At 36.1% G+C, this 26,646-nt stretch overlaps 1 protein-coding gene across 1 annotated transcript; it reads right to left on the reverse strand.

Annotated features, from left to right (window-relative positions):
* Nucleotides 1-22,363, reverse strand: LOC136981092 (neuroglobin-like). Its single transcript, XM_067277355.1, has 3 exons — nucleotides 21,888-22,363; nucleotides 1,115-1,340; nucleotides 1-499 (listed from the first exon to the last, which is right to left on the reverse strand). The coding sequence occupies exons 1-3, from the start codon at nucleotides 22,070-22,072 to the stop codon at nucleotides 347-349; spliced, it is 564 nt and encodes a 187-aa protein (XP_067133456.1). The 5' UTR covers nucleotides 22,073-22,363; the 3' UTR covers nucleotides 1-346.
* Nucleotides 22,364-26,646: the final 4,283 nt, after the last annotated feature.

The raw sequence follows: 26,646 nt of genomic DNA on the forward strand, positions 1-26,646 counted from the left end.
TGCGATTGAAAAATAATTTTATTACGCTTTTCACACACACGTAACTAGAATAAAGAAATTCCACCACGCAATTCGTTTTTTACGGGTAAAAATATTACACGGCGCGTTTAACATAAATAACTGGCACCGCTGCACTCGCCGTTTTCGGCCGTCGGCTCGGTGAAGTTTTAACGCATTTCGATAAACGGAATCGATAACCGTATTATTAACCGAAAACGTACGACGGCTTACACCACGAATTACGCGACGAACACGTGACGACATAACCGCTAAAAACGAAAATTGTTTCGAGTAGGCGGTCAACGGACTCGAATAGAGGACGACTTTTTCCGATTCTGCAAGCGCCTTATTGTTGAGCCGGACGAGAACATTCCGTCATGGATTCTTTCATGCAATAGGCGATGAAACGAAATAATTGAAGCCAAGCTTCCTCGATTTCGTTCGTCCAATGGTCTTCCAAAGACGGTTTAACTGCGTAAACGAATTGAGGGCCGATCAGCTGAAAATTAAATATACGTCTCTTTTAATGTATTAAACTTGAAAAATTATTCTTTAAATTAAGGACGTTTTACGCTGGGTCTAAATAATAATTGCGAACGTATTCCTTTCACCCGGTAGAATTTTGTTAAATACGATAGTGGCGTAATACGGCCATTACGGTCGTCGAATTAGAAGGGTCGAATTCGGAGCGGCGGAGTCTTTGTGCTAAAAAGCGGGGACCGACCCCAAATACCCTTTACGTTTGTTCTACGGATTTCGTCGGTGAATTTTTAGGTGTATTTTCACTCCCGGTTAGAAGCGTTAGTTCCTATTGCCCGAGAATACAACGAAAATATTTTCCGTATAAAATTTTACGCCCGCTTTATCCAAACCGTAATTGTCACCGGATTCCGATAAACGCGGATATTTCTAAACGAACGTATGGAGATTGATTTGGCTAATTTACCAAACTCGCCGCTAAGAATTATTATTACTCGATAAGCCAAAGGATATTTGAGAGTGGTTTAATTAAACTGGCGGTTTCTTTGGTATAATAATTATAACGATTAAATAATATAAAATCTTAAGTACTACCGCTACATCGAATAGGGAACGAAGGCAAATGTATTCTTACGTCGACGTAATCGGGTTTGGCACCGTACATGACGTGCTTCTTTCCCAGGTCGCCGAGCAACTGTTCGGCCTTTTCCGGTTCATCCAGGCGAGCCACGATCTTCTGTACGAATCCCATCACTCTCAGGGCGTGAGCGCGGAGCTCCGTGCTTCTGCTCAACTCCTCGCGAGTCAAGTCTCGGAAGGGCATGAACACTTCTTGCACGTCGGGGTGAGTTTCGAACAAACTGAAAACAAAAGCGCTTCGTTAGAACCGTCCACCACCGAAGCTTCCAAACTTTTTCAAAGTCTCCGCCGGTAAATCGATAAGTTGTTTCCCAGTGATTTTTCCACCTACGAACGGCACGGCCGTTTACGTAAATACGTAAAATGTTTCAATATTTTTCGCCTTCCGAATAAGGCGCGTGACAATACGAAAGACAGTTTTTTAAATTTCCAAATTTATTTTACCGTTTGATTTAAAATGTTTAAGCCTATTTACGGTATTTAGTCATTGGTGTTTAAGAGAAAGTTTGAATCGGGGATATTAATTAAGCCATCCAAAGTAGTAAGTAATTAAAGTAACAAAACCCGGTTTGGAATGTCGGATAAATAGGCGTAACGTATAAATTAAATAAATAAATTAATTAATTAACTTCGGAAAGTATGGATGAAAAACCTGCCTTTCGCGCTCGGAAAATCAAAGTGGAAACCGATTACGAGGAAAGTCGAATGCAGATAAATTTTAAATATACCCGTGGTATGCGGTTAATTTACCCACCGTGCGCGTGTTAGCCGGTTAAAATGAATTCTTGGTAGATTGTTATTACATTTTAGTATTATTTAATAACATATATTCGAAAGTTAGCGTCGACCGTGGCTGAATTTGCTTTTTCTTTCCCGTATAAGCTACGTAAAATTACAAATGGCATTCTCGTATCCGACGACTACGGTAGGTACAGTACAGTACGGTGTGGTAATTACCTAAACGTAACGCTTAACGGGCATTTTGTCGAGATTGCCGTCGTCGTTAAGGCATTAATCCCGTAATCTTTTCCAGGTGATAGTATTTGTTCCCGTACCCTTAATAAAATACGTTTGATGTGGCAAATCCAATCGGCGGTTTCCAAAATTGGGTCTTTTAATAATATTTAACGCTTTCCGCCCGGTAACACCACTTTTACCAATTAATAAAAGTGTTAAGCGTTAAATTTTGCTATAATATTAACCAGGAAAAATGGCCTTTAATTCCATCTTAAAATTAATTTAGCTTAATACCGGTAGATTATAATTACGTGGGTTTCACATTTTTACCGAATTAATTGGCAAAGTTTTAATCGTAAACGTATTAATTTAAGAGACGATAGCCGAGAATACATCCGAATTAATCGTGCGAAAATTTGTGGTAATTAGTAAATAATAATCTCCGTCTTTGATAATGGGATAAATTGGGTGATAAATGCACTTTTCGTTTATTTTCCCATCTTCGATTTTTACAGAAATTTGTGAGAAAACGGTAGAAAGGGAAAAGGACGTTTTCGCCTGGTCAATTATCAAATGTCAAAACGGTTTTTGATGCTAATTAAGACGGAAAGCGCGCGCTCCATCCGCCTGGGCCGGTAAACGCCACGTCGACGTCACGCAATTAGGTGTGTGACGCATCCTCCGGTGTGGGCGCGGACGATCGCAAATTCCATTTACCCGCCGATAATGGCCGTGCATTAACGCTAATCTCGCAGATTAACCCGGCCCGGAGTTTGGCTTTACCGAAGTTTTAGCGTACGGACATTTGATTGGTCCGGCCGACGTTGACCCCCATTCCCGTTACCCGATTGGCTGTCTTTTTCGCATTTATGAAAATTGTATAAAAATACAAAACGAATTTTAAGTTAATGCCTATCCTATGCGTTTAGATATCAGCCCGGCAAAAATAAAGGAAATAATCTCGCCTCATTAGTATCTGGAGTGAGGTCGGACTTTACGAAAATTTTCTCGCTTATTGGCATTTACAGCGCTTTTATATATATATATATATATAACTTGACTCAAAATTAAGCTTTCGTAAATATCGTCGCACAAGGCGCCGCACAATTTAAGTTTCTTTGCCGGGAAAGTTAGACAACCGGTTCCGGATTATTGTTTATGTTTTGGTCGAGGGGCGGAAATGGGTCCTGTTGTGACACAGGTAAAGCGAGCTTTATTGGCTGTAACATTTCGTATGGTCGATTCGTTTTACGGTAAAAAAGAAATAAAAAGTCGAAACGCCAGATTTTCGGTGTAAATTTACTTGGAATGGCGTTTAACTTTTACAAATTAAACGGAATCATTTTCAAAACCTGCTGACGAAGAATTGTGTAGGGGGAAACGACAACTGACGCACACCGGCTACCATATTGGGTAAAACAATTCTCCACTTTAAAATAAAACTGGGATTTGTAGGCGTGGGTGACACGGAAGCGGAAAACGAACGGCGGGTTTGTCTTTAGATTTAAAATGGGTTTCCGATGCCAACTTTGAAGGAATGAGGAACTTCAGCGGATTTTGAAAACCTGTAGAAAGGATTTTAAGCTTATTTTGATCCTAAAAATCTATCTCCGAAATATCGGCATTCGGTCGAGTTATACACCGTATTCTTCGGTTCGTTGTATTTGTATACGGCAAGGCGACAGGCGGGACCTTCCTCTCGGGAGGACTTTCTAAGGGAGTCTGACCCCTATTTAAGTGTTACTAATGCCATGTAAACGGGAAAATTGCAAAATTTGGCGGGTCACTCACCCACCGTTTTACCTACAATCAATACGATTTTAAAATCTGACGGGAGTATTGAGTACGGCATTGGGCGGCAACGGCCTCTTAAATTCGTTCACGTTATATTTTATATCCGTTAAAGCCACGATAAAGATTTGGACCCCTCCAAAAGTGCACCAGCCCACAGATTAAGGACCAGATAGCCGATCTCGAAAAGTGCCCTCACAGGCAACAGGCAGAACCAAGATCCATAAACACAAGGTCTGGACACAATACCGTCATGCATTGCGGAAGTCGTCATATTGAGTCTTTCGAAGTGTGTACGGTGGTTCTAGTGCGAATATGGTTGTTTGTTTCTTTCGATCTCAATTAGTTGGATTTCTTGTTATATCTATATATTTTTAAAATGGTTTGACGTTCAGCATCCAATTGTAAAAATTCGACAGCCAAAGGTGTAAGATTGTTCCAATATCCCCCGCTGACAGTTCCGGGAGAGTGATGATTTAACAGTTAATATAAGTAATGGTTCGTTAATGACTACATACAGAAGAACCAGATTTATTAGAATTAAATAATAATAAAACGTTATCGTGAATAATTGAAGAAATTCTGCCTTAAAGATTTTTGTCCCAAGGTGATATTTTATTGTTTGATAATGTACTGTACATTAAGAAACAACACGCTCCTAACATTTTAGAAGTTTTTAACAAATGTTTTAGGACATTAAAAAATATATTTATTACAGGAACTACATGATATTATCATAAGAAATATTCACTAATTAATTATTATTCAAAAACGTCTTATTTATATTTAATAAATAATAATAATAGTTTAATCATTATTGTGAAGTTTTCTGCTGTGTGAGATTTGTAATATAATAATAAATGTTTTAATAAATGATATGATATTATTAAAACGTTTATTATTACTTGCTTATAAGACCAGAGAAAATTATTATCCTCTTCTAGTTGATGTTTTCCTTCAGCCGGGATATCAGTCCCTGCTGAAGGAAAACAGAAATTGCTCGAATATATTCAATAAGAAAAATTCAAATGAAATTTAGGGCATATTTTATAATTATTATTCCTTTTATAACTTCATATTTTCATACAAATAATGCTATTTCCCGCGTGTACTGTCTTTCAGTGTGAACATGCATTTTCTGAGGTAACAGTTTAAGTGAAATTGGAAAATACAGTATCGGGTTAGTAATAGAGATTTTTCTTAAATATTTCATGTTGTTAGATGAAAATCCAGTATATAAACTGCTTTAATATTTAAAACACTTATTATAAAATGTTTGCAGTATGCATCATTAACCTTGTTTAAATTACATCGAAACGGTTCTCGGATCAGTACTAGTCTATAGACTGTTTGTGGTAACGTTTGTTTTCTGACCGTTAAAGCCTTTAATTATGTAACTTATTAAACAGAATAACAGAAACATTAGAATAAAGATTTAGTAAACAGCAGAAATGTTATATGTTGTTTGTGGACTGAAAAGGTAACTTTAAAATTTAAAATAAAATACACTAATTGAAATTAAAACTTTCAGTCATTTAAATTAGTAATGTAACAAATTGCACATTCTATTAAATAATATGTTGCTTAATAATCATTTTATTACAAAATGAACAGTAAATAAAGTTGAAGTTAATATTTATATTTGTTGGTATTGTCTACTGTTAATAAATTTTTATAGATATACTTATTTAATTCTCTATAAAGATAACTAAATTCAGTTTATATGTATAACTGCCCTCATTTAGGAACCTTCTTATTATCTCTCGCAAACACTTTTCCAGGTTTACTTTCCATAATATATAAAGTTTGTGAGAATGTATCTATCATAAAAGAGCTTCTTGTCTCGAAAATTCTCGAAACTAATATCTCAAATACTACAGTGGAGATAACAGAGACTTATCACGCTGCTACCGGTGACATCAAAATGACGCTTCTATCATCACAATGCAACTTTATTACTGGTATTTGTCAAAATGCTTTTCTTTTCATCTAATTTCAATTTATAAAATTGCTTACTCTGAGTTCTTGTTTGCAGTTTGTATAATGCAAAAATGCGTGTGAATATAGAAAATTAAATATATTCTTATTTTAAGAAATATCTCCAAATTTCTTCTCTAATTTTTGCATTTCAAAACTAAAGAAATTTACCCTGGTACTTTATTAAGCCAACCATTGACAAAGTTTTTTTTTATTTTGAAGCATATTTAGTTAAAGCCTTTAATTATATGCCAGAGTAACCTCTAAATGAAAAGATACTCTATTTGAAATTATAAAAGGAATTTCGTGGCTCGAACTCGAAGGAACGTGCAGTCTACTGCACATACTGTACTGTACAGTACATAACACCGTGACCTCGGAACTACGGACCCAATATGACGGCTCCACGTCGGTGTCCCGACCTTGCGTCTATAGACTTTGGGCAGAACCATTCATTCGGAGAGTTGGCTCGATTAGGATGATGCTCAGACGATATTTGATTAGATATAAATCCTTCGTTTTTCTTTCTATGAATCATAAACAAATAAGTTTTCGAGTATATAAGGTAAGAGCGTGTTTTCTGTTAATATGCTACAAGTAGAAAATATTATTAATACTAATGATATTGATTTTAACTTTTGTAACACTAGAATGGTTCAACGGTCCATAACAGATAATAGTATTGCCACCAGGCCGGTTTTTAAATTCATGGTCCGGTTTAATTATTAATTTGTCCGGTTTTCGTAGAAATTGTGAAATTATGATGAAACAAAATATTCTTACTTTCATGTATTATTTTTTGCAGTTAATATCGACATCGGACAGTTATTAATTACTTTTTGATATGCCACATGTGATTATTGTGTTACTTTAATAATATATCATGTACAGTACATGTTTACCTTCTAATAAAAGAAATATTTATTTTCTACTCACAATAAAAAAAACCTAATTTTTTATTTCTAAATATAACATCCTAATTTTATAATGTCCGGGTCAGCAATTTTGAAAAGGTGGCAACACTGACAGATAAAAGGTCCGTTTCGAATTTAAATGACCAAATAAAGCTTATATAATCTTTATCTTGGAGAACTTTCTGTATTTAAACATAATATCTGATAATAATTAAATCGAATGATTGTATAATTTGGTTTAATTCACGCCGTCGTGTAATGCGTGGCGACGTCTCGATTTTAAGAATATTCTTTTTACAATTATAATAAACTATTATTCGTAATTAAAACATATATTGAGCATTTCGAAATTTGGTAAAATTAAAGTACAGTACATACCGGTAATTATAACTGACATTTTGATAATTTATTTAATAATAGAAACGGACGAATGAGATACTTAGTTTAATAACAGCTAAAGTCGATTAGCTATATCTTCTACTTATAGTCTATTAACAGAAAATGATACATACCGGTACCTCCCTTACGTAGACATGATTTTCAAATTAATTAAGCACACCGTTTTGTTGGTTTTGTTATCGACCAAAATTATTACATCGTATAGAAAAATAACAAAATTGTGAATTACAACATTTAGAAGGTACGAATTGTTATTGGATTTTTTAAAATGAATGGGTTTAACTATTATTACTATTGAAGTTGAAGGCTAATTTCATGTTTAAAAATTAATAAAATGATAATATCGTAGAAAGCGAAAGCGTTTAATAGAGTAGCCGGTTACCTGAGAGGCCGCTACGATCCTAAGACCGACTACCCGAGAATCTGCGGGCCGGCAGGTTTCTTCGTCTTAATATTATTTTCGTTTTATTGGGGGAGGGCCAACCAATTCCTTAAATACCGATAGAACGGACTTCACCGCCGTTCAAAAATATCGAAGACGGGATAAAGTTTTTGCAGTCGCTTCTTCCAGACCTAAATTATCGTTTCCGGTCTGGGTTCGGCGCTTTTAACCATCGAGTATCCCGTTCGATCACTGGATTTAAGAAAAACCGGCCGAATCCGAGAGGACGTACTGTACGAAACATTTTAAATAATAAACCCATTTACTACGTTAACCGGTTCGTGATAAGCCGAGAAGTCTGTAAATGGTGGGCGCTTTTTTCTTAGAAATGACAAAGAAATAACAGAAAAGAAGCACGAGCGGGAGTCTAGATTTCCGTATCAAAACGAACAATTGGGAATCAAAAAAGAATACATCGAAGTCACAGAAAGAAATCTTCGAGAAGGCCTTAAAGAACATAAATACAATATCAAAAAAGAACAGTGTTGCACGGTGTTGTCCACCGTGGCGCTCAATTGTAAAATGGAGGCATTGGCCGCGGTTAGCCTGGTGTGCGGAAAAGTTAGAAATATACAGAAGCGGGATAATGGACGGGTGTCTGTACGCTAGGACCGCCGAAGGATCACTATCATCTCGGAAATACGTGGAAGAGAAAAAATTAAAACACGAATTTATAGATTGACCTTGGGACGAAGGAAGCAATATTACATTCTCATTTTTGGCTTCTCGATATATATTAACACATTTATTATAATTATATTTAATGTTTCATCGTTCACTTTTTAAAAACTTGTTTGGTCTTCTTTTATTCCTATTTATTATAAATTTATTATATTCGAAATTCCGTTAGGATGCTATATTTTAACGATAGAATGTAATTTAACGCTCGAGGATGGCTCGTAGAACGAGCCGAAAACATTTGTGATTATTAAACGTTTTTCTTGGCAAAATAAGGTGTTTTATGTGGTTTACGTTACTGCCGAGGGTAAGTGGTCGAGAAATGTATCTTTTGCTTTCGACTACAATATCTTAAAAGACCAACTTTGGATCGTTTTCTTTTCTTTTTGGAAGCATTTCCAAGGGAAGACTGATTGAAATCATTGGGTCCAGAAGTAGATGGAACTGCATCTATTTCTTCGGGCGATGGGGCTTCTTTATCGATCTCTCTCTCTCTCTGCTACTGCAGATATTTGTATTTCTTTATCAGCGTGCGTATCTATTACTGCGCAAAATGGAGAATCCTCATCTGCAGTGGCGTGCCGTCATCGGAAGCGGCGCTTCCACCGCTTCCCTCGTATTTTCTAAAATATAAATTCATATTGGGCGATTATTTTCATATTTTAACGTACTTTGAATTAATTAAAATTAATATTTTATTATAATCGCATTATGTGTCTTATTACAAATTTCTATACTACGTGTGAAAAAAACGACAAGATTGCTTTTGTATATTCGAATATCAGTGGCGGAACGGAGGCGCCGTATTGTCGAAACCGGGTCAGTTTCTACGGCGAAAATAACCTAATGGTGTAAAGGAGCCAAATTATAGGCATTTGCGCACGCGCTTTACGGAGCACCAACTTCACCCGGTTTAGCCGGTGGAAGCTACGCACCAAAATATGGTATAACGCTTCCAACGATTCTATCCCTTAGCCACTGGCAGGGATAGCTGTCTGACTACGTGAATTGTTTAAGATTTAAAAAGTAAAGAGTATTCGATGTTATTTTTACGTACGTTTCTTTGCAAAGTTATATTTAGTTATAATATTTTTAATTATAATTATATTGACAGATTACAGACATAAAATCTTTAAAATTTTTATCACTTTTAGGTATTAATAATTTTAATATTACGAAAAACAATTTTTTCAAGCTTGTTTCAATTCTTTAAATTAAGTAAATTTTGTGGGAAATTTTTTGATTTATCTAAATTACGTAGCGAATCGCAATATTTATATTCGCCTCCGGACTATATCGACCAGTAACTCTTAGACGTAAAAAGTATTATAATTAATGACGATCCGAACAAAGATGTAGGCCTACTAAAAGAATTATATGATTTAATATCATTAATTTTTACGGTACCATCTACCGGTGGGTCTGTCGAGTTTTTCGAGCACGAAACAAATTCATATGTTGGCCAGGAACACTCACTCACTCGGAGGAAAAATCGTGGTCGCTAGCGTTGCTTTCGATAGAAAAAGAGCTTTTAAATACGTCGATGGAGTCGACGACCGGCGACTTTTATAATAAAGTAATTAACGACTTGGCGAAAAAAATCGCCGAATAGAGCTGGTTTTGGAAAAATTCAAAAAAACGCAAGTTTTTATATCATTGATTGTATCGTATCAATTTGTGTTATGTATGTATTATTTGTATTTTAGAACTAACATAAATTGTTTGTTTTTGTCATTTCCAGTATCTGTTTAAAACTTTTATGGAAATGTCGTGTTCCGGACGGGTCTGACCCGTCACGAAAGACGCGAGAAAACGGTTAATTTAGAGAAAAATTTATTAGTTTACAAAAAACATAGGTAAAAGTTTGTAGTTGGATACCCATCGTTTATATCAAACTGCCGGGCAGAAACCGTAAATCGCGGAAGGAAGTGGTCATCAAAATAATATTTGCATATTCAGCTATAAAAATAAGAGTAAAACCTACTCCTATATATTCAACATTAAACCCCTACGATCGGTGGAAGATCGAATTCGCCTTCGATTTTGACTTTTCTCGCGCTCCGGGTAAGAGTCTCGTTACGCTTAGTAACCGGGGACCGACCACTCGGGAAGCGTGATTGAAGGAGAACGACCGATCAAAATGGACGAAAGAAAGAACGGAGATTGATATAATCCCCGACAATCGAGGACACCCGGCACTCGGTTAACGTTCCGAATAACCAAAACGCCGTGTGTCGACGAGCAAAAAGAAGTTACTCGTCTATTGTGCCAAGCTGTAACCCGTGCCACTTCGGACTTAGACCGTGTCTCCGACGCCAACGGACGAAGTCTCCCCGTGCCTTACGGACTCGTCGACGCCACTGTCCCGGGGCCACCTTCGATCGACGGTCGAAGAACCGCATCGACGCCCGGGACGTCCGAGCGGCCGATTGTCCTAAAGCAAACTATTTTGTACATAGTGTATGTTTATTTTATGTTAAAATAAACGATTTTGTCAGATACTTGTCGTCTTTGTCTCTTTCGCAACCACGCGCGTAGGAATGCACCCTACCTCATAAAGCTAACTCTGCTCTGCCCCGCCTCCTGGCATCACAGGGTTAAAGAGACTATGCCTTAATCATGGGTCGTAGCTTGTAATTGCTGGATTCTTCATCCAGCAATCCAGCTGGATCCAGCGCATTCTTCGGCCTGCTGGATCCAGCACCAGGTGCTGGATTCAGCGCTGCGGATCCTCAAATATTCAATTAACTTTTTAAATAGTGCTGCAAAAATATACGTTGTCGGCGTTGCCGCTTTGCTACGTGCGCTATCGCTCGGCAGCGAGAGTGACGTTGCCGTTTAGTGCGGTACGTGCTACACTCCCTGTCTATACTGCGCCGCCCGCCCTTTTACCTCTGCCGATCTAATTGCCAGTTGACTTTCCGCTCTCGCTAAATGAAGTGTCTTTGCGCTAAATAAAAGAAGTAACTCTTCTCTTAGTCCTGGTGCATAATTCTAATTTACGGTCGGTTGTGACGTCAACGAATCGCGTGACGGAACGATTTACGATTATTTGACGACCCCGAAACCAACTAGCGTAGAGGCAGAAAGGGCCTTCTCCTCAGCGGGATATATATGCAATTCATTAAGAAGTAGGTTGGGAGAAACCATCAATGCCATTTGTTTCTTGAGATCTTACTTCCAGAAAAGTCAAAAAAATAACAGAAGTGATTGATTTAATTTTGTTTAATCCTTTAAAATACTTTATTCGAGACAAGACTAATATTTTATAACTTCTACTCTAATTCTATTAAGTAAGAGTTTTTAACTTTTATTCTATAAGTGGTTATAGGCTAAACAAGGCAATTTTATTGTAAAAATTAGTGAGAAACTGAGACTACCTAGTTAGTTAAATAGTTCATTAAATTAATGACTATCAGTATCTTAGATATAATTATGATGATATGAATGTATGTGATTCGTGATTGTGATAATAATAACTAACTACTAGACTACTACTAATTACTTACTACTTTACTAACACTAATAATTAAATTACTTATAAATAACTACAGACTGATATGTAGAGCCTATATAAAAAACTGGTAAGACTGATAGTCACTTAGCCACTGATTATACGTCCTTACATTATTATAATATATTAATATAAATTAATTAGTAGTATTGCCTTTGCTACTATTTAACTTAAAGATTACATTATAATTATAATCTAAGTAAACATTTTAAGTTAATTATCTCTATCTCAGGTGTTAAACCGAACCAAAGTTAAGTTTACTCCCTAAATGTGTAAGAAGTTTTACTGATTTATAGTGACCAGTCTAAATAATAAAAGCTTCTTAAGTATTTTATAAAAAATGTTCTATTTCTTTAAAAAAACAACATAAATTGCTGGGTAGATAGATTGATAGATAACACTTTATTGCACCAAAAATACATTCATGCTGGATCCGCGCTGGATCCAACTGGAATGATGTCGGTCCAGCAAAATCCAGCTGGATTGAAAACACTGCTGGATTGCAATCCCTAGTCATAGCCTGATACCCGATGGGTAAACTGGACGCTTTTAGTTGGACCACCGAGGACTTCTTTCGGGCTCCCATCCGTTCTCTTAGGTCCAACTCTCTAACTTTGGCATAACTTTTATTGTGCAGCCTGTTCTGCACTTATTATATCTCTTACATTGCTCATTATTATTATTAGTATTATTATCATCGGACAGCGGGTTCCCCTTCTCTACAAGAAGTACCTTGCCCAGTGCGTCTACTGAGCTTTATACGAGTAGATCTAAAAGACCTATTACACTTTCCATCAATTTCTAAATTTGTTAACTCAGGGAGTACAGTCCTGACCGACGAGTGGAAAGGCTATACGCATATAGACGATCTGCACGGAATCGGTATTGAACATAGAACAGTCAACCATTCAGAAAATTTTGTTAATTCAACTACTGGTGATCACACCCAAAACATTGAAAGACTCTGGGGGTATTTAAAAAGTAATAAAAAATCTGCCGAAACATTATACCGACGATCTATTCGATTCGTACACGTATGCGTTTATGTACAAGAAGTTTTTAGATTGGCCATGTAAGAAACCCGGCGAAAGGTTTTATATATTCTTACAACATTTAAGAAAGATATTTCCGGGATCTGGCAGAATTCCCGAATGGAAAGAACCGGAGACTGTTCCTGCCACTCCCGTTTGTACTAATAAGAAAAAAGCGAAAAAGGAAACATGCAAGAAATGTGATGTTACAAAAAAGAGCGAAAAAACCACTAAGAAGAAACGAAATCGGACCGGTCCGTCAGAATCAATTGTTGTAGAAAACAAGCGTCGGAAAAAGGGAAAAGAAGCATCTTAATGTAAGTAAATCTGTTTTTTCAATTTAATTATTACCTTTTTACATAAAATAGATTTAAAATAGGGATTTAGTGTCTAATAATCCGCGAGACCTAATTTGCATAAATATTTTCGCCGATAGTCGTAATCAAGATGGCGGCCGGAAGTGCCGCCATTTTGTTATACCTAAGCTCACATTAACCGTAACTTTTATGTATATAGTCGAGGGTTCCACCGTCCTCGTTACAAATGGGTCCCTGGCCGCCGCCTTGGCCAGTTGGTCGGCACGCTCGTTGCCCGGGATCCCGATGTGGCCTCGGACCCACTTCAAAGCAACGTGTCGTTTGTGCCTCTCTCTCAGTACCCTACCTCTGATCTCCCGTACCAACTCGTCCCTGTGGTACCTGCCACTCGAGGCCTAAAGCGACGACTGACTATCTGAGTAAACCGTGATCGGCTCTGGACCCGGATGTTGTAGGATCCACTGGGACGCCCCCTCCAGGGCCACCAGTTCCGCTTGGAATACGGACGCCTCCTCGTTCAGCCTGACTGACTGACAGTACACTCGTACTCCGTCAGAAAAGACGCAGTACGCGGCACCTGCTAAGCTACCGTCTTTTGAGCCATCGGTGTATATTTTAACGCCGATACCTGTCGGTTCACCGACATCCCAGTCTAGTCCTATCCTGTAGGTCGGATGGGCCTTTAGTACATCTGTCCGACGTCTAAGTCTGATCGGGTACATCCGATCACAATGCTTTGCCTCTATACCTTCCACCGTTGTCCTGTAGAAGGCTGTTTCTTGGTTGACTACCGGAGGCAACGGGAGCAGCCCGGCCAAGACCAAGGCCGCCTCGGTAGACAGAGTTTTGTACGCTTTCGTGATCCGCAAGGCAGCGGATCGTGAGCAGCGTCCTGCTCTGTTTGACGTTGGTGGAGTCTTTCCACCAAACACCACAGGCATAGCAGATAACGCGTTCTACGTTCATCTTATAGATGGCTCGAATCGCTTTTCCGCTAAGACCGTAGTCCTGTCTCGCTAGTCTCGATAGTGCCGCTATCGTGAGGTTTCTCCTTTCACGAGCACTCCTCAGATGGGCGTCCAGCATGTGTGTGGTCGATGATAACACCGAGGTACTTTAACTCATTCACCCTTCGGATGGGGTTGCCCCCGATCCGGTATATTGGTCGGCGAGCCAACACTCCAGTCCGGGCCACCGTCAGGGCTTCCGATTTCTCAGGGCTGAAGGACAGCCTATGCAGCTCTTCCCAGCGAACGAGCCGTTCTATTACTTCGTTGCCGCGAACCTCCATTTCGCGTCGACTGTAGCCTGCAACTACTAGCAACAGATCGTCCGCATAGGCCTGCAGCTGGACGTCTTCCGGAAGGACTAGTCGCAGCGCCCTGTCCGCTAGAACGTTCCAGAATAGGGGCCCTACACAGCACCTCTCCTTTCCAGTATCCTCTCATACCTTTTGCTTGGCGTCTCGTAGACTACTGCGCGGTCACTCGGGAAACTCCTGGAAAGAAATGGACCCTAGACCATTACTGACGCGCAATTAACTGATTGCCCCCGGAAGTCGGCTTCTTACAGAAACCAGCTTCCCTATCATCAAATGTCACGGCACGCCACCGCTCATCCATCACTCCAGAGTCCATAGGCACAATCCCACACGAGCTTCGACAGCTTTGTCCACCGAAGTACAACTACATTAAGCGGTGCCAAATAATTCTGCTACCTGGAATTGCGTGATGACTCTTCCCGGATTATTATTAGCTAGTGGTTGCCCGTTTCTGCATAATAAGTCTCGAACACATTAAAAAAAGCAACGGTTTGATGGTTGAGCTTTGTGGCTGCTTCCGCGTACTCAAAAGGTAATCTTAGGTCTTTGAATTAAGTCCGTAGAAAGACGCGTTCATATCTTTACGACGGCCCGCTAATTCTTCTCGCTATGCTGCGAACCGTCCTAGTTTCACAACGCCAAACCCTTTTCTCAATCTCCGTCGCAGAGCAGCCTCTGTAATGTCTAAGTCCTTCGCTACGCTACGCCTAAAATCGCCCGGTGCAAGCATCTGGTTTACCGTTGCCGGTATCTTCGGAGTACATATTTTTCTTCGGGTTTAGCCCTATAATTTCTGAAACAATCGATACTCCAGTTCATTAACATTGTCATAATTAGGGTTAAAGTTTGTACGCGCACTTTTTCCCCACGGTTGCACGCGAACATTTGCCCCGCAACATCATTTTTTTCAAAAACGGATACTGCCATCTAGACCCAGAACAATTCTAAACGTTTAGTCCATCGTAACGCGCTCGAGAAACGAGCTTATCGAAATATCTAAGGAATGATTTACTTAGGTTTATATATAATTATGAAATGTAGTATGTAAACAATCGAAATATTATATCGGAAAGACGAAGAAGAAGTCTTGCCCGACGATTTCGAAACTATTTCCGTCAAGCGAGTTGTTATTAAGTCTCGTAAACTAACCCGTGTTGCCAACCCGACATTCACACAACTAATTATATCCGCACCGCTCACTTTTACCCCCGCTTACATTGCCCCACTCCACTCTAATTGGTTAGACTCGACATCGATCGGGCTCCGCGTATTCATTCCTTTTATATTCTTTCGTACGCGAAAGTGTTAAAGGAGAGGCGAATGGATCGCAAACCAAAGCAATATCGCGACGAAATAACCGGAAATGGCGAATGTCTCCGGTGAAACTGCGGGGTTGCGACCGGAAACCGAATGCAGACTCGACACTATTCTCTACAAAGTATTGTACCAAACGCGGTTATTATTTGACGACGGTGCGATCGTTAAATTCGAAAGGAAAACCACATCAATGACGCACGGCCGGCGTACGTTAATGTAAAATTCGATAGACAAAATAATATTGTAATACGAGTCGTTTCGTTAAAAAGGTAGCCGTCACCTGGCGATTTTATCGTTACGTTTCGGCATTTATACGGAATTTATTCATTATATTTTATCGCTTATCTTTTGTCGCGTTATTTAAACTCGAAGCACAAATTTCTGTTTTAGGTTATAGGTTTAGTTATTCCGTTTAAAATATAAATTATATAAATACTGTAGGCTATTAGCATTTCGCTATTTTTGCCGCATTCGGTAGCGGAGTGGCTCTTAGTTTTTACGTTCCGCCCAATACCGTTAATAAACGTAAGCGTATCGATAAAGCAAATGTAAATATAGAAAAACGCCACGCCCGACGTTGTATTTTAAAAAAATAAATTATAAAATAATTTATAATGGAGACATTTCTGAACATTTTACCCACTTCTTTGCCGAAAATAATTACGCGGAGTAAAGAATTTTAAGCGTCTTGACGAGAATAAATGTCGGCTTTTCACTATTTTTAAGTGGAAATCCGAAAAAGAAGTTACGAAAAAGTGTCGGTCGAAAGTGTTTTAAGAAAATGTCGGGCAGTTCCGTCTTCGTCTTACTCGTTTCTTTTAAAACAACGCCGACTCTTTTATTCGTTTTCAGTTTACATAAATTCTTCCCGGAAATTTAAAATTTTTACTTTTATTATTAAACAGTAAACTAGAAAAATATCTCGGGGCTGCCGAGCTAAAGCCATTACGGTAATGAAATCAATCGTTGCACTGGTGTAATTTTTGCCGAGGTAGAAAAAAGTTGGCTTTAGCTTTTTAAAAAAATAAAAAATATAATATAAAATTAATTTTGGAAACCGTAATGGGAGGAAAGGGGAATTAAGTTATGCGCTGGCCTTTTTACGTTAGAAAAGAAATTGCGTCTGGAAGTGTGGCGTGCGATAAAATATAAAAAAGAAACTTTTTATTAATTAACGATTTACTTTGTCTCTTATTTTCCCCAGAGTTTTTCCTCGTTAATTAACATCTGTTTTCTTCTCGTACGTTAACTCCGAGCCGCTGCCATTCGTTACGGGAAAAACCCGAAGTGACGGAATTAGTTCTCCGCCCGCTTACGTAAAGTAGTAACTCGCGGCACGGTAAATTTAAGAGTTTCGTCGGGTCGGTGGATGGCCGCTCTCCGACTTTTGGAATACGTCAATTTCCGCCAAGAATTTAAAGTTATTTTCTAATTTAGGAGGGTAACGGGTCTTCTTTTCTAACACATATTTTAGCCTAACTTTAAGTTTAACTACGGCATTGGGAAAAAATTCCTGTGGATTAGAGATTTTTACAACAAAACACGAGTATACGTTGGAATTTCGTAGATTTTTATCGAGAACTTAACTTTTAAAATAAGACTGGTTATGAGATAAATGACGATAAACGATTCTTATTTAATTTCGCAATTGTCGTAACACGGCTTTTATTAAACACCGATTTGAGTTTCGTATCGCGCTTCCGACGGTGTAATCGGCTATTTAATTAGCTTTCTGTTAATCTACGCTAATTGCGCCGCGCGAAGACCTAACTCCGAAATTCTCAATCGGTCTTTGTCGCCGTACCGCCGACGTTCGAGTAATATTATTAATTTATTTTCGGTTTAAATAATTAACGAAGAATCGAATTAAGTAAAGAAAATGTTTTTGGTAAAATTTCTTATTTCTTAAATGGAAATTGCATTTTAAAGATACTCCCGACGATAATCTAAACGGATCGAAGAATATTTTCGCTTCGGAGCGTACGAAAGATGGACACGTAGTTCTGGTTCATTTTTATTCCTTCGGGTTATGAAAACTTAATATACGTTTACGTCGCCGTAGTCGACATAAATACGACACGGATCGACTAAAAACACGCATTTTAATTTTTACTTTAGAACATTCGCTCGGTTACGAATCAGAAAATACTTTACACTTCTTCCCGACTAGCGCACCGAGACAATTTCAAATACATCCGCGCTTACCTTTTTCTTATATTAATTTCTTACGGTAGTAATATTTTTACTACCGTAACAAAATTTATATTCGCCTATTCAAATAACTTTCCGGCATTCGTCTTACCGGTTGATAAATATTTTTGTCGAAAATTTTCAATTTTATGCACGCGACGTAGGATTTATTTCGGTTTGTGGTCAAACGGAAGAGTAGATTCTTTTCTAAAGAAACGAACGAACAACTATCGAATATTGTATCTACGTAATGAAGTTTTGTTACTTTATATACGAATATACGGCATTAAAAAGTCATTACTAAGACCCGATGCTTCGTTACTTACATTTTATTACTTTATATTTAAATGTATATTTTCGTGTTTGTTTTAAAAAATTACGTGTCTAACGTGGGACGATTCTGTAGCCGTAGGAAAAGCTATTAATTTTGACGAGTCGAGAATGGGGAATATCGGCCGAAAAAGTGAAAAAGAATACGTAAACGAATCCTTGCCTTTTTTATTTTCTTTGCCGATTGTACGCATTATATTAAAGATGTTTATGTAATAAGCGACATTTGATAGCATTTCGATTCTTGAAATAAATTTCCTCTTTAAGTAGCTTCGGAAAAGTAGCCCTAAGAAAATGTAGAATAAGTTTAAAAATGAAAATAGATTTTTCCTGCGGAGCATTTAGAGTCTCGTTCGAATGCATAAAAATTGCAAAATCGATTTTTTTCGTTTTTTACGTCTTTTTATTTATTTGTCCAAAACGATTTTCTCTGTTTTAATGCGTCTGTCGGGTAAAAAACTTAAGTAAAAGTCTTTTGTTAACTCGGATCTTCTCGACGCGACAGAAAATTGTTAGTTTTAGTCAAATTTTTATAATTAATTTTCCTCAATTTTCCTTTTAACTTTTAAGAGTATTCGAGTGATTTTTAAATGCTACTCTAACGGTCAAATTATAAAATCTAATAATATAAAAACTCCAACAAATATTTAAATCGATTCCTTAAAAATTTAGGAAATAATAATTTAATTTTGAGTAAAGAAAATATTTACTCTTCCATTTTTTTCCTCATAAAATTAATTAAATGTAAATTTAATTAAAGCCGGCTAAAATAATATATTTTATTAGCAAAGCGCGCGCGTAAGCGGAGCTTGGAGAAATACAAACGTATTACTCGAGTAAAGGGTTAGAGAAATTGAATAAAATCTAATCGAGTGTCGCCATTTCGATGTTTAAAATAGATAATTTAACTTTTCGTCGTATTGTTTAAAGAATTATGTTATCCGTTTTATGGAAGAAGGGTGAGATGCGACAATACAATAAAAGAAGAAGCGACCTAACGGCTACTGTCATTAAACGAGAAAAACTCTTCTCGCACATCCGTGACAATAGATAAATCGAATTGCTCAATAATAACAGTTGCCAGTAAATTGCTAAGAAAGAACCAAAATCCACTGACGAAAAAACCAGTAAAACTTTTTTAACTTAAATATTTTATTTCGTTTTTCGTCGAATGGCATAAAATTATTTCGAAATTTCCTAAGCGGCAAGCGTTACGAGTGTTTTCGTTTGCGGGGATAATTTCTTTATTTTTGCTCGATTTAATAAACGACTTTTCTTCTTTGTTGCCGTATTTAAGTGCGGTGGATTGATAAAATTTATCCGCGAAGACGTGGCAATCTACCGAGAAAGAGTGCAAAACTTCGAGGAGTGATCCGTTCTATAAATTTCGGCGACGACAAAGATTTATAACCTACAGTCGTTATTCTTAACAGCCGAGGATCAAAACCAAAGTAATTTTATCCTCCATAAAATTTATTTATTATTATTTTTAACTTTAATCTGTGGAAGATTATTTTAATATTTTAGAAAAAATAATAATGAATAATACGTAATCTCGTATTTTACAATTTTGGGTTAAAGTTTAGAAACAAAGAGAAGAAATTGAATTGCTTCCGGTATGATAAACTCGGCGAGGATGCCGGATAATTACATTTTAACACCATTCTGCCAATAAGTAAATGTCATAATACTTGGACGAACACGCTACTAAAGTGCTTTGACTAAAGTTTGCTAATAAGATTTTGGTTTATTAAGAATTTTGCAAGAATGATGGATGCAATTCAATAAATCTTTAATGGTGTCTACGTAACGGAGAGTGTAATACGGGTTTAAATTTTAATAATAATGTATCGTCGTCGCAAACTCTAACGTCGATACAATAATTAATAAACTTGTTAATAAAGCTGGTGAAATCGTTAAGCGATGATAAAAATACTGCGGATATTTAGTCTATTTTGATGAAAAATGCTGGAGAGAGAGGAGCGACGGATATAAGTTCATTAATAAGTTATTCACGCGCAGCCATAGAAATTACCAAAACCATTGAAAAATGAGACAAAAATTTACGTTGTTTTGTCTTGTTTCAAAAATAGATCTTCAGAAAAATCTATTGTTTTTCCTTATAATAAAATTACTTTTTCAAAAACTGTACAGTACACATACTTGAAAGTGTGTGCGCGACAGATCTGAAAGAAAGCCATCAAACCTTTCTTTTAGATAAATAATATTCAGAAATCCATAAAATATAATCTTCTGAGTATTTTTCTTATTCTTATTTGTATAAGACACAGACAACAGTAGTTTCTTTTTCTTTTTTGGCACGAAAGAATAAGAAGCACCGTTGTGATTAAATCTGATAGCTGACTTAACTCGCACTTGGTTATTTTAACTCTTTTCAATAAAGAAATCAATAACGTGTTGATAAAGTTTATACAGAAGCGATTGGAAAGACAAATATCGCAAAGATTTTCTTTCTTTGTCTTTTAATTTCTTTACCTCTTGTACGCAACAACAGAAGAAGAACAAAACTCAAAGCGTGTACTGGAACACTGAACGTTTCATATTTAGTAGTAATCGCGTTTAAAATAGGGATTTAATTTCTATACGGTCATATTTCCTTGGTCAAAACGTCAGTTGGTCGAGAGGGTCGATATCCAGACATTCTCGCATTTGACATCTGTCTTACTGTAGAATTTACTTAGTGATTCGATGCCTAAGGGCATTATTCCAAGCGGGAAAGCGCCTAGACAACAACTGTTTTGGAAACAATGCGTTTTATTCCACTAACAGATTAACACTATACACACTAATTTAGTGGCAGGTGAAGAATAAATATAACTTTCTAGTTTATCGAAGATAATTATAATTGAATACACGCAATTTTATCGTTATTTTGTAGTTAGCTATTGTATTTTTGAAAACATTTACGTACGGTACATCAAATATTTTGATAAGTTTCACTCGTTTGCTATGTTTACCTTAAGAAAGTTTAAAAGAGAAAGTACTGTAATTCTTATTTAATAATAAAAACTCTTAACACCGCGTTGAAAATTTTAAATTGAAATGAAATTTAACAAAATATTTCGAACAACAATTTAATAGAAATTTTTCTCACCTCTATTTCTTTTCTTGTTTATATAAAATATATTAAATTAATTTTTTAAAATTAAATACATTTTAATTAAACTAACTTTTTGTTTATTCTAATAAGGCAAAATTAAATTTAAATCGCTATATTTTTAATTTCGTTTTATACACGGGCTAAGTAATGCGTTTTTCGTAAATTTCGAATCGATAATTTCTAATAATAATAATAATAATATTTAAAAGATGACGGATCAATATTCGATTAATAATTCTTTTCAAAAATTAAATATAAGTTTACATATATATAATAAACGAATTAAATTTTAAAATGATTATTGCTTTTAATACATTTTGGTATACTTAATAATTTGGGATTACGAATTAATGGCTGCTAAATAATTATTTAAAGTTAATATTTCGAATGACATTCTGCATTTACGAATATTATAAAATATACATTTAGGAAGCCGTCCTTTAAATCGATAGGAGAAATCGAAGCTTACCTCATGAATGTGATGACCCCAACACGAGATATATTTTCTACTAAAAGCTTCCAAGTATTGAGTACGAGAGCCTTTTGTTGATTAGTCAAGTCGGGTTTTTCGCCTTTTAATAAGGAAGAATTCTTTTTGCTGGCTTCTTTCTTCTTAAGACTAGCATTTACAGTTTTTGTGTACTTGCAGCCCATATCTGAAATGCGACGAGTGACAAACCGATCAAGCTTTCATCTTTCCGCTGGAGATAACGCCTGCGGTGCACGTAAAGACCTTTTCATTGTGAGTTTGGTGTACGCCGTCCGGTTCGAATAAGACAAACCGGTAAGTGACTCTGCCTTCTCTCTATATATATATCTTGGGATTCAATCGATCTACTTTCTACTTCCACCTGTACCGGGAGATGTTGCGCCGCTTTCGCATTTGCTTACGGGAAATAAGCAGCAACTATCCTCCTCCGTTTGTTCTTCGAGTTTTCTTTAAATCGTTTCATTTTCCTCTTAATACGTTGTTGTCTTCTCTTTTTAAATTCTCCACGAAAATGCTTTATAACATTATCTGCTGTTCTTTCTTCGTTTAAATTTGTCTCTCTTCTTTGTTTAGATTACGGTGAAATTAAATAATTTATATTCGTTTATTTCCTACGAAGAGAACTCGGAATTTATATTTATCTACGAATTAATTGTAGAGTTGGCCTATATCCGGTAGCGGATTACGTTCCCGTCATGCCCTAGGCGCAATTTTGTTACGGGTTCCTTTAAATAAAAGTGGTTTTTTTTAATATTATAAAAAAATAAAAGCTTTAAATAATAAAATTTCTTTTTATAATATACATTTTCTAAAAGTTTACTAAAGTTTTACAGGCGTGTCATTTTTTTCCTATGTAATGTTCGAGGCCCCTGGAAACGACCGGGCCCTATTGGGTAATCCGCCACCGTGTATATCTTTGCGGCAAGTTTTACCGCCATTATGTATATATATTTTATAACACAAATGTTTTTTAATCTAAGAAATCAATTATAGTTTTATCTTGAGGAAACCGTGTTTTATGTTTTCTTTCTTGCGAAGACACAATGCAGTGACAGTAGATTTAAAACACTGGGCAAATTTTCATTCTTTATTCGGTTGGATATAACCGAATAAAGGATGAAAATTTGCCCAGTGTTTTAAATCTATTGTCACCGCATTGTGTCTTCGCAAGAAAAAAAAAAATCAATTATAGTTGATATCGCCGCGGATAAAGACACGTACGACAATTAAATTTTACTACTAATTATCACGGTAATGTTAGTTAGGATTACTTGCTAACATTTATAAACACTGTATTTAGCTTTCTTCCAACCAATGTTTACTTAACTTTTGTATTTAGTTAAGTAATACTGTAATACATTAGCCATTGATAAAATTATACAATTTCATTTTCAGCACGTGGATCGTCGATAAATTACCAGTTGACAGAGAGAGATTATAACCATGTTGGACTGGCCACCGGGCTGCAAAGTCACTATCAATAACCGATGTACTCGTACGTTCTTCTCGAGTATCAAACTCCCGAAATTATTATAAGTTATTTTATATCATTAAAATTAATGCGTAGAGAGCCGGCAGCGTGAAATCTGTAATATATTATTCTTTCATTTTATTCGATTTCGAAATGATGGGTCCTACGTATTAAACTTTTAATACTTAAAAAATTTTTAAGTAGATTTCTTTGAATGTATCCACGCAGATATCGAAACTTCACAAAAGATTTTATACTTTTCTATAAAAGAAATGGAAATTCAAAAAATCTATATGCATTTTTCCCTTTTTCGCTATTTTTATATTCTCTAACTCTGTTGAATTTAAAGTTTGTATATTTTTTGAATTATATAAACTTTAAAAAACTAATTTATTATACATCCAAACATATAGTTTTATTACTAATTAATACCGGTGACGATGTTCGGCTCTGGGTTTTATAATCGTTTTAATTTAAGTGATTCTAATGCAATATAAAATGTAAGACACAATGCGTGTTCTCTCGTTGATTAATTAGAAATTTGGTATAATTCAACGAGATTCTTTTTGAGCAACAATCGTTCGAACGTTTTTGTTGTGGTTAAGTGAAGGTTTTCAAAGGGATTTTTCAGAATATCCGGAATTATCTTCAGAAGTCAAAACGATATTTCTTCAATGTCGACGAGATAAACAAAGCAAATGCCGTTATTTGAAAAATTCTTTCGATTATGTGAAATGTTTAATATTTGATACGAAGTTTTCGTATTGTGGATTTTATTCTCGATTTATAAGCATCAATATTTTAGAAATTTGTTTATATCCGGATTTTACGTTTAACAGTTAAACGAGGCTCGGCATGTGGCAAAAGTCCGTTCGTGGCCGTAAAGGATAAATTCCTGCCTTACTCAAATGCTGTATTGTTTAAATTGTTTAAAACAAGATTCTTTCTCGACGATATATTTTCGCAAATGGCTCGGAGGAATTCTGCGAGGAAACGAAACCCCGTTAACTGATTTTTGTGCCACTATAAATGATAATTGTAATTATTTATATCACGGTTGTTTCTACTTCAAATGATCTTCTGAGAAAATTGTACTCGGGAATATTTCGGAAAATCTTTTACATTATCCCAAAATTTAAAAACTTAGAGGAGAAGAACTTAAGGCACCTTTTAACAAATTAAGAAAATAAAAACTTGGCTGACTTTATATATTTGAACACAGTTCATTAAATTATAACAATCTAAGTTACTTAATAATAAGAAAAGAGGAACAACACAAACGAGCTTGGATTTTACTTCGGGTTTATTTCAAATGAATTCGGATATCGTCATGTAATCGATAACTAATGCTTTTTTATTCGATACGAGTAAAATTTTAAGCTTTCTAAAGGATAAATTCTTCATACACGCTATCCAGAAATTCGCAATCTCCATAGAAACGTCAATAAATACCAAACTTCTGGTTGGGAAATTCGCGTACTCCTCGTAAAAACTCGTTTAAAACCAGAAAATATCCATAAACGTAATAACAATAAGCAGTTTTGAATATTAAAAAGCTATTGTTTAATAGAATGAAAACATTAACCCCGGAGAATAATAATAAACGAGCGTAGATAAGCAAAGACGTACCGTCACACTGGTAATAGTTGCAATTACTTAGCTTATCGTGTGTAGACGACAATAATTGTTTTTCTTTTTAAAAGTAAGCTAATTATAGAAGGAAACTCAAACAATCGATACGATGAATGTGTTGATAATTTCTCATCTGTTAAAATGATAGATTTAGTTAGAAGATAGAAGTTAACGCGGTGATAAATGTGTTTACGGTTTGAACATTTTCTACCGAAGAATATTTTATAAAAATTGATATTATTAAATTAAGGTAGAATTTTATATAATTTATATGTTACTCGATTTCGACACAGAATAACGCGGCGGCGATAAAACTAAACACGAGATAAGAACATAAAGCTAAGTGGATAAGGAAAAGAAGAAATAGCCGAGACCGTACAAGCAATGGAAATACGGAATATTTTACGGAGTATATCGTTAGCAAATTTATTAAAAGTTTTGCGATATTAAAAAAGTATTTCATTTTTTGAAAGTATTACATTAATTAACAGAAGCTATTGACGATTATCGTTTACGAGATTTAATCGGACTTTTATCCGGTTAAAAATAAGATTCTTAAAAATATCGAACCTCATTTTCTTACATAATCTCAAAAACTGCTTCTTCTTTCCCGACATTTCGTTATAATAATAATAATAATTCTGCATTAACCCATATTTGTCTGGCTTATATCCGGAAAGTATCCGGCTAAAGTCGATGCACATTTGCCACAAACACAAATACGGCGTAGCACTGTTCGAAAAGGAAGAACGAAATTCGAAAGGAGATTAAAAAAAACTCCGATGTTTCCGTACGATTAATTAAAAATATACAACTAAAAGTTATTAAATTGAATTCTTTAAACCGCTTTCTAATAGGGAAATGACCGCCGAGTAATAACAGAGTTTGCCTTTTTAACCCGGACGAAGATTTTCGGCACAGGCAAAACAGACGATTGTGCCAGATTCTCGGATAAACTGGTATTAGGTGGAGATTTTACTAATCCATTAACTACTACATTAAGTTACTTTATGTACAGTACAGTACATACATGGTAAAGGCGCGAGTTAAGGAAAGCCCACGCTTAAATTACGTGGGCCGAGAAGGATAGCGACGTAATTAGGCCGTGCAAGGAACCTTTCCGTGTCTTTACCCGCCGATTTAAGTAGAGTTCTTCGGATGCCGCACCAAGGAAGTTAGTGGCGTAATTTTACAAAATATGTAAATCGAAATGTTAAAGTATAATGGGGAAAAATACGGACGGGAATCGTCGTCTGGTCGTTACATTTCGGACGTTAATTTTGGCTATATTTTCCCGCTAAGATCGAGTTCGAAAGCCCATTTAAATAGTATCAAATATCGCTTATTGCCTTAAGACTTAACTATTAAAAAGAAACTTTCGCTAAATTAAATCCGGAAGAAGATAAATGTAATAACGTCGATATTAAGTATGCACCGAGATTATTCCAGTCGATGATAAATTGCCAAGTTTCGTAATTCGGCTTAGGGCAAAGTCTTCGTTCTTTCCTTTTTGTGAAAATTGTCTTTGAAGATATTCCTACGTCATCAATCGATTATTAGTTTCCCGGGAATTTCTTTTCTTCTGCCAAGAATACGGTTAATCTATTAATTTTCTAAACTCCAAGATTTGTCCTT

Source organism: Centruroides vittatus, unplaced genomic scaffold (assembly GCF_030686945.1).
Source record: "Centruroides vittatus isolate TY-2023 unplaced genomic scaffold, ASM3068694v2 contig_743, whole genome shotgun sequence".
NCBI lineage: Eukaryota > Metazoa > Arthropoda > Arachnida > Scorpiones > Buthidae > Centruroides > Centruroides vittatus.